The sequence below is a fragment of the Cherax quadricarinatus genome, chromosome 33, assembly GCF_038502225.1.
Source record: "Cherax quadricarinatus isolate ZL_2023a chromosome 33, ASM3850222v1, whole genome shotgun sequence".
NCBI classification, from domain to species: domain Eukaryota; kingdom Metazoa; phylum Arthropoda; class Malacostraca; order Decapoda; family Parastacidae; genus Cherax; species Cherax quadricarinatus.
Genome location: NC_091324.1, coordinates 15,378,359 through 15,390,206, shown reverse-complemented (window position 1 = coordinate 15,390,206; position 11,848 = coordinate 15,378,359). Strand labels below are relative to the sequence as shown.

Here is an 11,848-nt window from a genome sequence, read left to right as displayed (position 1 = left end):
TTTTATCTCCGTTATGCGCGCCGTGAAGGTTCTCTGTACATTTTCTAGGTCAGCAATTTCACCTGCCTTGACAGGTGCTGTTAGTGTGCAGCAATATTTCAGCCTAGATAGAACAAGCGACCTGAAGAGTGTCATCATGGGCTTGGCCTCCCTAGTTTTGAAGGTTCTCATTATCCATCCTGTCATTTTTCTAGCAGATGCGATTGATACAATGTTATGGTCCTTGAAGGTGAGATCCTCCGACATGATCACTCCCAAGTCTTTGACGTTGTTTTTTTGCTCTATTTTGTGGGCGGAATTTGTTTTGTACTCTGATGAAGTTTTAATTTCCTCATGTTTACCATATCGGAGTAATTGAAATTTCTCATCGTTGAACTTCATATTATTTTCTGCAGCCCATTGAAAGATTTGGCTGATGTCCGCCTGGAGCCTTGCAGTGTCTGCAATGGAAGACACTGTCATGCAGATTCGGGTGTCATCTGCAAAGGAAGACACGGTGCTGTGGCTGACATCCTTGTCTATGTCAGATATGAAGATGAGAAACAAGATGGGAGCGAGTACTGTGCCTTGTGGAACAGAGCTTTTCACCGTACCCACCTCGGACTTTACTCTGTTGACTACTACTGTTCGTGTTCTGTTTGTGAGGAAATTATAGATCCATCTACCAACTTTTCCTGTTATTCCTTTAGCACGCATTTTGTGCGCTATTACGCCATGGTCATACTTGTCGAAGGCTTTTGCAAAGTCTGTATATATTACATCTGCATTCTTTTTGTCTTCTAGTGCATCTAGGACCTTGTCGTAGTGATCCAGTAGTTGGGACAGACAGGAGCAACCTGCTCTAAACCCATGTTGCCCTGGGTTGTGTAATTGATGGGTATCTAGATGGGTGGCGATCTTGCTTCTTAGGACCCTTTCAAAGATTTTTATGATATAGGATGTTAGTGCTATCGGTCTGTAGTTCTTTGCTATTGCTTTACTGCCCCCTTTGTGGAGTGGGGCTGTGTCTTGTTTTTAGTAACTGTGGGACGACCCCCGTGTCCATGCTCCCTCTCCATAGGATGGTAAAAGCTCGTGATAGGGGCTTCTTGCAGTTCTTGATGAACACGGAGTTCCATGAGTCTGGCCCTGGGGCAGAGTGCATGGGCATGTCATTTATCGCCTGTTCGAAGTCATTTGGCGTCAGTATAGATTAGATTTGTATAGGAGTATATGAAAACAATAAAATATATATATTAATATATTTAAAATTATTGATACCTCTAAAATATTTATTACATTAATATTATAAAAACAGCCTGAAAATACATACAACCATTTTATTTGTGGAGATAATGTGAACTAAAGATATATAATGCAAATATAAGTAAATTATAAATTTCTGAATACATACTAGTGTTTATGTATGTTGGACAGCAGTGTCTTCACGGAAGTCGGCCATATTGGACGTTGTTTGTTTTTCTGGATAAAAAAAAAAAAACGCCTTTAATGAGGATTTTTAGCAATTTTTTTTGGGGAGGATCAGTACAACGGCTTTAATTTTCAAAGCAGTTATTCCTCCGGCACGAAAATAGTAACATTTTAAGTTGGATATACTGAGGAGTGGCATTCTCCACTGCTTGTACTTGTGCCTCTAAAATTTAGATGAACTGCTGTTTCACCTTTTAACTCTGTACTTGTCTTGAGGAAATTGTCTTTAATAGATGTTGAGATGTAATTGTCTGAAAATTTAAGAGCTCTCCTGTGTGCGGGTTATTTGTGTATTGCTCCAGCCACGATATTGTAACTTTGTTCTTTATGATGATGATGATGATGATGATGATGATGATGATGATGATGATGATGATGATGATGATGATGATGATGATGATGATGATGATGATGATGATGATGATGATGATGATGATGATGATGATGATGATGATGATGATGATGATGATGATGATGATGATGATGATGATGATAATGCTTGTTTGGACCCAGTGCTTAATAAATTATGAAAAAGTCTGAAAACTCATCTTCTGTTGGATCTGATAGAGGGAGATTTTTCTCTCCTGCTTGAGAAACTGTTTCCTTCAGTTTCCTGCATAGGAACTGATCACAGAAGAAATACATGTACTGTATACAGAAAAAATACTTTATAGTATGTGCTAGTTAGTGGATCATTTTCAGATAATTAAGTTACAACTATGTTTACATAGATTTTCGGCAGGGTAGTGTACAACAATATAATGTATCAACAGAATTTTTTTTAATAAATACAGTTATGAGTCGACTGAATATATAATTAGAAGCCTTTGTAGTATTTTAAATTCTCTGATGCATATGTTGGTGAAAAAATGGAAGTTCCTAATGTGTGGCTGCATCACTACTGGTAACAACGGTATTATCTACTATCATTTAATGTCGATGTTTATCATTTGTTAGCTTTAACTTTCTTTCGTAACTCACCTTATCATATAGAAACCATCTCGGTACTTTAAAGCTACTTCTTTCAAATTTTCGGAAGCTTTATTTCATTTTTTCATTATTTAACGATCAAATTGTTTCTCTCTGGTATCGCCAATATGGCCGCCCCTCCGCGTTACTGTGGTCACCGTAAACTATACCGAAACAAGGAAATAACAATGACATATGTTATCTCTCTTAGACGAATTATAAAAATATAAAAATTAATTAAAAATGTACAAAAATGTTTAGAGATATCAGAGGCATCTTTGGTATATTTTAGAAAGTTGAGTGGTAAAGCGTGATGTTTGGAGAAAAACTCAGCACAGCTTTTCAAGAAAAGATTATTGTAAATGCCTTCCATTCTTATTAAACTTAGTACGATTTGTATTTTTTTTATGTAAATATCACTCAAAATGTTAGTTTTTAATAGGCCTTCTTAAATTCGATTTTACGGCAGTATAATGCATCTTCAGTTCTTCTTTCAATTATTAATTATCTCTGGTCATTCTGCCAGAGATAATTTATAATAAAAGTCATTGTTTGGGAAGTTTTAACCTTGGTGAGAATGGGAGTATGTTGGACCTGCCTAATTTGGACCGGTAAACCTACTGCAGTGTTATTTTTCTAATGTCTGAGCAAAGTGTAAGGCCTCAGGTGTTAATTAAAAGCCGTCCACTGTTCCCCCAGGACTGCGGAGGTCAGAGACAGCTTGCACCTTCCCGTCCTGCTCTCTAGCGACGGCGTAGACAGCAGTGTCTGTCTTCCCTAGCTCCTGCTTCCGTATCCTGTGACCTACGTCTTGCAGACCCGTGATGACTTTCTGCAAAGAAGCAAAGATGCTGATCATTATGCAACCTTTTCTTATTTTGTTATGTTCATTTTCTGACAAGGTTCCCAGCGTCAGTTCATTAATGTTTCCTGTAAATCTAAAAATATTATTTTCTTTATTTTAAGTTAGATTAGGTTAGGTAAGATAGCTTGTAAAAAAGTATACTGAACTATAAATCAGAAAAAAACAAAAGACCGCAATACAAGTATCACTCGTTGGGCGAGTATGTGTTGCATTATGTGCTGAGAGAGAGAGAGAGAGAGAGAGAGAGAGAGAGAGAGAGAGAGAGAGAGAGAGAGAGAGAGAGAGAGAGAGAGAGAGAGAGAGAGAGAGAGAGAGAGAGTCTCTAGAACCTCACTTCATCTAAGATCATTTATTCCTAGGATGACTAGAGTCTGGAACATGTTCTTACAGCATAATAACATTAACGAAATAAAGTCAGCTGACCAAATGAAATCATTGGCCAGTGCCAGATTTATCTAAGGCTTGGCAGGCTGAAGTCAAGGGCCTCAAAATCTAGGAAGTCCTCCGGCTAAGGTGTATAATATTTTTGAGCTAAAAGACCACTCAGGAGAAAGCGTGGCTGATTTAGTGTTTAACTATTTCACTACCGAGCTTGAATTTGACTTTAGAAAATACCGAGGGCCGTCTTATGACAATGGTGCCAACATGGCTAATAGGTACAACGGTAAGCAGCAGAAAAAAAAATAGAAAAAAAAAATTGCAAGGTTTATTCCATGCTCTGTCACTCTTTAAATATGGTGAGCCGTTCGGTTGTTGATTGCTGCCTTGATGCAGTGAAATGTTTTGGCATTGTCAAATAAATTTACACCGTTTTTTTCATCCTCCACAAAGTGAGGGGCAGTTCTAAAACCATTTTTGCAACTTAAGTCAAAAGTGCCTAAATATTTGTCAGACATTAGGTGGGAGGCACAATGCAAAAGTCACAGAACCTATTTTGGAAAGTTACAGTGGTATCACTGAGGCCTTCAGTCATTTGTACTCTAATGTTAATGAGAAGGGTGATACCAGGCTTCACGCTAACAATCTTATGCAGAAAATGAGAGAACTGGAATCTGTGTTTATGTTTAATTTTTGGACCCGTGTTCTAGGTCATTTTCACAAGGTCAGCACAGCCATTCAGACATCAGAACTGTTATTGAGTACTTGTGCAAGTTTTTACTCTTTACTTCAGGATTTTTTAAGCAAAATCAGAGAATATTTTGATGAGTTTGAGCAACAAGCAAAAGCCACCTTGCCAAATATTAATAATAGAACTGTCACAAGGAGACAAAGAATAAGGAAGCGGCAAGGAAATGAGGGAAGTTCGCCTGGTCCTGATGCCTTAGATGAACTCTCTTCAAGAGATAAGTTTAGGACAAAATCCTTTATTCCTATACTAGATGCCCTTGAAGCCAGTTTAAGAAGAGTTACTGTGTACAGTGATGTTGTACAAATGTTTTCCTTCTTGCTAATCTGACAGCATCTAAACAAGAAATTCAGCAAGGTGTTGAACTGTTGATGGCAGCATAATACCCAAATGTTGACCCGAAACTTACTGATGAACTTCTGCACTTTCACTTGTACCTGAGACAAAACCATAGGCCTACAGAAGAGCAGTTACTGTCTCATACAGAATTTTATCAAATTATATACAAGGAAAACATTCAGATGACCTTCCTAATGTGGAAGTAAACTTGCTGCTATTTCTTAGCTTAATGGTCACTAACTGCTCGGGAGAGAGGTCTTTTTCAAGCCTCAAGAGAATTAAAAATGAATTAAAGGCCACAGTATCTCAAGAGAAGTTGTCCGCACTGAACATTCTGTACACTGAAAGTGACAGACTTAGACAAACAAAGTTTGATGAACTTTTGGATGATTTTGCTATGAGGAAGGCTTAATTTTTTTGTTTAGTTTTAGTGTATTTAATTATCGTAGTTTCTTTGTTTCTTATTTTTTTTAACACGTTGGCCATTTCCAACGAAGGCAGTGTGACCCAAAAAGAAAGAAAGAAAAACTTTTATCATCATTCAACACTGTCACCATCACTGATACATAATCACTGTCTTTGCAGAGACGCTCAGATGCAACAGTTTAGACATCCTAAACCCCTCATTTAAAGTGCAGGCATTGTACTTTCCATTTCCAGGACTCAAGTCCGGCTAACCAGTTTCCTTGAATCCCTTCACAAAATATTACCCTGCTCACACTCCAACAGCTCGTCAGATCCCAAAAACCATTCGTCGCCATTCACTCCTAACACGCTCATGCACGCTTGCTGGAAGTCCAAGCCCCTAGCCCACAAAACCTCATTTAGCCCCTTCCTCCAACCTTTTCGGGGACGACCCCTACCCCGCCTTCCTTCCCCAGCAGATTTATATGCTATCCAAGTCATTCTACTTTGTTACATTCTCTCTAAATGACCAAACCACCTCAGCAACCCTTCTTCAGCCCTCTGACTAATACTTTTAGTAACTCCACACCTCCTCCTAATTTCTACGCTACTAATTCTCTGCATAATATTTACACCACACATTGCCTTTAGACAGGACATCTCCACTGCCTCCAGCCGCCTTCTCGCTGCAGCATGTACAACCCAAGCTTCATACCCATATAAGAGTGTTGGTACCACCATACTCTCGTACATTCCCTTCTTTGCCTCCATGGATAACATTCTTTGTCTCCACAGATACCTCAATGCACCACTCACCGTCTTTCCTTCATCAATTCTATGGTTAACCTCATCCTTCATAAACTCATCCGCTGACAAGTCAACTCACAAATATCTGAAAACATCCACTTCTTCCATACTCCCTCCTTCCATTGTGATATCCAAATTTTCTTTAATTAAATAGTTTGATACCCTCATCACCTTACTCTTATCTATATTCACTTTCAACTTTCTACCAGACTCGTCCACTAACCTTTGTAACTTTTCTTTAGAATTCCCCAATAGTACAGTATCATCAGCAAAAAGTAACTGTCAACTCCAATTTTGTATTTGATTCCCCATAATTTAATCCCACCCCTCTCCCCAACACCCTAGCATTTACTTCTTTTATAACCCATCTATAAATATATTAAACAACCATGGTGACATTACACATCCCTGTCTAAGACCTACTTTTACCGGGAAGTAGTCTCCCTCTCTTCTACACACCCTAACCTGAGCCTCACTATCCTCATAAAAACTCTTTACAGCATTTGGTAACTTACTACCATACGCTTGCAACATCTGCCACATTGCTTCCCTATCCACTGTATCCTATGCTTTTTCTAAATCCATAAATGCAGTGAAAACTTCCCTACCTTCATCTAAATACTGTTCACATATATACTTCAATGTAAACACCTGATCTACTCATCCTCTACCCATTCTGAAGCCTCCTTGCTCATCTGTAATCCTGCTCTTTCAATAATAACCCCTCTCTCGTACATTTATTAAACAAAAATACCAAGCACTCCAACATATCTCCCCTTGCTTTAACATTTCTGTCATGATCCCATCAGTTCCAGCTGCTTTACCCCCTTTCATTGTACGTAATACCTCACGCACCTCCCCCACTGACATCCTGTTCTTCTTCACTCCTAAAAGATGGTATACCTCCCTGGCCAGTGCATGAAATTACCGCTTCCCTTTCTTCATCGACATTTAAAAGTTCCTCAAAATATTCTCGCCATCTACCCAATACCTCCTGCTCCCCATCTACTAACTCCCCTACTCTGTTTTGAACTGACAAATCCATTCGTTCCCTAGGCTTTCTTATTTCTTAATGTGTATTTTAAGAGAATATATTTATTTCAAAGGCTGTAACAGTAAACTTACAATTTCATTTTCGTAAAATTCCTGCTTATTCCACAAGATTTTTACAAAGTTCGGCATTGCAAAAGTTTTTCAGTGTTAATTTTAATTAACATTTATGTTTTTTCCAATTATTATGATGTTTAACAATAACATCTTATATCCTTTAGAGGAGGAATTTTAAACTTAGGAATTTCAAACAATCTTCATCCTGGGCTTCACTGAATTTTTTTTAAAACATTCTTCCATCTTGTAGTGATGAGGCTGGGGACTGCGAGGGGCATGGCTAGCTGGTCTAGTGGCTAACGCGACGGGCTGGAGTTTTGAGACTCTATGACCGCGGGTTCAATCCCGGCCGGGGGTATGGTCTGTGAGGGGCCTCACAAGCGAAATAACCTAGGGCCTCTCTTCATCTGAATCCGGCATCGTCACTAGGCCCACAGATGGCTCTAACTTCATGCTGTTCACTATTTGTATGTCTCATGTAGGTAACAGCTCTTAGCTTGTAAATAAAGTTAGGAACCCTTAACCTAACCTTGTAAAACCGTGTTTAAAAACAAAGGAGTGTGCACCATTACTTATCTCTCGCATTTATATGACCAATTTAAGACAACACAAGCAAAAAGTATGGCATCACCCGTCGATCAGTATCAGTTCTTATGTCAGTGTCTTAATTTATACAGAACAACACATGTTCCTCTTCATAAACACAGTGGGTTTAGTGCTTTTTACACCCACTACCACTGTTCACGTTCAGTAAAAAGTTACCTGGGCATTAATTGACCGTTGTTGGTTGCATCCTGGGGAATGGTCAAGTACTACAAACCACTGCGCAACTCGAATGTCTTTCAAGTGACCTAATTATGAACTATCTGTGCCCATGGAATATAGTACACGACAAACGAATCATAGGAGCCGAAAGGTTAAACCTAAAAGTTAACCTAACTAACCTTGCAGGTATACTCTGGATATAGTAACAACTGATTAAACCACGGAAGCTTGCTGGAGACAGTATTTTCACAGAAGAATTAATATGCACTTGTCGCTGGCATGTGCATTGATCCAGGGAAGGAGAGGGTAGTCCCAATTCCTTGGATCAAAATACCTTCCCCAGCATCAAGACGCCCCTTCTCCCTTGAAGGGTCAAAACACAATATCCCGATATGATTAACATTAGGAAAGTATAACGTAAATATAAGAACTTCTTAACACAGCAAACAAGATCCATCCTTCTTGCAAAACGTGCGTACAGTGAGCACACAGACGCGAGTTCTTCATTCTAAGCATGATTAAGAGTCCCTCCTACCATAAATAATTACAGGCAAGAATCCTTTCAGCGATTTACCTCACTGAGGCCTGACAACATTACAGGCAGGGACGGCGCCAATGGAGAAGCTTTAATCCCCAAAACTCCCTTAGCCTCCAGAGTCCCCGTAATAAAAATAGTAATAATAACGCTGCTTCAAAGCAAGTCTCCTGGCTTCAATTTCTCACCAGAAAGCCACCCTTAAATCCACCAGTACAGAAATTCTGACAACGCTTACAGGAGTGAGTTGCTTCCTGTAGACAGACTTAAAAGGGAGCGTTGTTACTCGCAAATAAACTTACAGGAGAGAATTGCTCCTCATAAACAAACTTACAGGTGAGAAGCCTTCCTCAGAAACCAGAGTCCAGGAGGGAGTCAGGTGGAGCCTTGGGGCACCGACAGCACTCTTGAGGTCTTCATGGAGCCAGAGGTAGCGAAGGGCAGTCCACCATACACCTGACGAAGATAATCCACCTCCAGCTTCCCCTAACACCAGACGTACCTCTCCCCGACCGTCTACCACCACCGCAGGAGCCATGGGGGAGCTAACACGCTGCTTCCCTGTCACATAGAAAATGGATGAGTGAGAGAGAGAGAATCGTATCCAGCTTGCAGCTCACTCCTCACTGAAGAAGTCACAGTAGCCTGGCTGCCACAGTGTCACAGTAGCCTGGCTGCCACAGTATCACAATACCCTGGCACAACTAACTCACAAATTAGAAACAACACCTTGGATGACGTTTCGGGCCGTCCTTACCATCGACTTGGTGACTCAGAAGGAATCACAATACGTTGCTCAAGTTTTGCTTCCAGTAGTTCAACAATTTTAGCTTTACTTTAATTCCGCATGTGACTACATATCTCTGGCTTTGATTCTAACATTGACTCAGTTTCCGACCTTGTGTGTTGGAGGACCCATCAGGTGTAGTGGGGTAGGGACGGTGAGAATGATCAACCTTAGTACTGCTGAAGATGATGCCAGTTCTTGGTGACCGCATCGCAGCTCCCAGGCTGAGGACATCAGCATTAATAATAATAATAATAATAATAATAATAATAATAATAATAATAATAATAATAATAATAATAATAATAATAATAAATAATAATAATAATAATAATAATAATAAATAATAATAATAATAATAATAATAATAATAATAATAATAACAGTAATAATAATAATATTATTATTATTTTTATTATTATTATTATTAAGAACTTCGGTTAAGATTCTTTACTTAAACATGATACAATGTCTGTACAGAGGTAAATTACATCTGAAAATGAAAATGTTTATTTCCTTGCAAAAGTTTACATTGAGTAGTTTACATATTATAAAATTTTAATTACAAAGAAAGCCACTAGCGTGCCTGCGCATTTCGGGTGCGCGCGCAGAAAGCCCCTTAATATGCTAAGCATTTCGGGCAAACTTAAAACTACTCTAAGATTAATAAGGCAATGATTAATTGAGTGCTTTTATATACAGTTTCTTAGGTGTATGTAAAAAATAAATTTAGGAGTTACAATGAATACAATATCAGAGTTCAGAAAAAGATGTCGAGTGATGTTTGTTACCACGAGTTAAGGGTGCTAGTGACAGAGATGGCATCACCGTTGGGTGCCAGCAGGGAGAACTGGGAGGTGCCACAGTCATCAAGAGAAGAGTGGGCAGTTCCGAGGTCATCCGCCATGCCAGGTGCGGCACCATAGTGTCCAGAGTCATGGAAGTTCATATCATCCAGAATCTGATGTCGAACACTGGCAGCGAAAGCATCGGAGGTCAAGTCATGGGCAAGCTGGACGGAAAGTGAACTTATTATTCTAACAAGATATGCTTTAAGTTAGACGATGAAAAGTATAATAATATATAACAGATTCGATTAAAAATATCGAGATCTCTTCTCCAGGATGTTTGTATATTCTACTATCACTCCATCTTTTACGTATATATTACTTGTACATTCGTTAAGCAATATGGTGAACAAAGTTTATAAAATACAGTACAAGTACAAGTGCAAATATTATACTGGTGTTGGGTTAAACGCACACGGTCAGTGTTGTCCAGCTGGACCTTCTTGGTAAACGTCCATTTTAATATGTGTGCAAGAAGATGGTGTGTGAGGACCGTGTTTGCTTCGCTGACGTTGCCAGGGCTGAGACCGAACTCGTCCAGCAGGTTGAGGAGGAAGCCCAGGGTGAGGCCAGAGCCAGGAGGCCCCACGGAGTACATAGTGAGGTTACCATGCTGAAGACTCACACTTACAGGCTTCTTCCATACTGAGCTATAGTCAATTGGAAAAAAGTAAGTTATAAAATATCTTAAAAACTGCAGAGTTATCTTGGTTTAAAAGTTTAAAACATCTGTTGTATAAAGTTTTATGTACCCCTTCCCCCCCAAAAAAATCACAAAGCTGATATTGTGCCATGCCCAATATACAGGCTTGTTTGTTTACATTATACGTGTGTCATTTATATCATCAATTACGAGAGCTGTTAGTAATTTTTTTAATATGCGCTTTATGACCCTTTAGATGTATACTAATAGCCTATGTAAACATAAACCATTATTAACCGAAAGTTCCAGCTCAAACCAACTCAACACAATTAGGTGGATTCCATTTAGTGCATAAAAAATAGGTTTTATTCTAAATCTTCTCAAGGAACCTTAATTAACTTTAAACTGCTAACTTGATCAATCAGTCAGACACAAAATGTAAATGACAAGTATAAAACTAAATGAAGCTGATTTTAGAGATTTTAATAGATTGCTGACTTCCTTCGAAAGAAATATTAACAAGTACCAAATAACTCGTAATTTGCATGTTTGGAATTTAATCACAGAAAGGGTGGGATTCAAACTAAGGATGTACCAAAGTATTGGTATCGACCATTTTTTAAGATATTGGTGAAAAACTGCCGATACCAGCAGATATTTTATTTAAAATATTAATATTACATGTGCTTAAAAGTATCAACTTTAACACTACCTCACGATTGTGAGTTACACACACATGCACACACACACACACACACACACACACACACACACACACACACACACACACACACACACACACACACACACACACACACACACACAGGATCCTGCAAGAGAAACCACAGCTGAAGGAATCATCAACATACAAGAGGGTGTTCCTAGACCACAACAGAACAAGAACAGAACGACAGCATCTGAGGGAGAGGACACATAAATGAAAGGGGCTAGGAAGAGAGACTAGGACAGAATCTGCAGAGGACAACCAGAGCATGGCAGAGCAACAAGCATAAGCACACACAGAACCACCCTCAGAACCCCACAGCCAAACATGCTATCCCAACACAACCCACAATCCAAGCTTACAGCTCCCAGCCCACACTATGCTGTAGAATCCCACAGCATACTGCCAGATCCAACACCCCTACAAACTCCCCAGAACACAGTGTTAGAGAGGAAACT

At 39.2% G+C, this 11,848-nt stretch overlaps 1 protein-coding gene across 6 annotated transcripts in view; it reads right to left on the bottom strand.

Moving 5' to 3' along the window:
- Positions 1 to 1,226: 1,226 nt before the first annotated feature.
- The window catches only part of LOC128694019 (scoloptoxin SSD14), a 33,406-nt gene continuing 22,784 nt past the window's right edge, over positions 1,227 to 11,848 (bottom strand). For all 6 annotated transcript variants that reach the window (XM_053784003.2, XM_053784002.2, XM_053784005.2 and 3 more), the window contains exons 9-13: positions 10,439 to 10,673; positions 9,967 to 10,187; positions 9,287 to 9,399; positions 8,723 to 8,949; positions 1,227 to 3,271 (exon numbers count right to left, since the gene is read on the bottom strand). In XM_053784003.2, the coding sequence (XP_053639978.2) occupies positions 3,113 to 3,271; positions 8,723 to 8,949; positions 9,287 to 9,399; positions 9,967 to 10,187; positions 10,439 to 10,673 (955 nt within the window). In that variant the 3' untranslated portion in view covers positions 1,227 to 3,112. The remainder of the gene's footprint in view (positions 3,272 to 8,722; positions 8,950 to 9,286; positions 9,400 to 9,966; positions 10,188 to 10,438; positions 10,674 to 11,848) is intronic.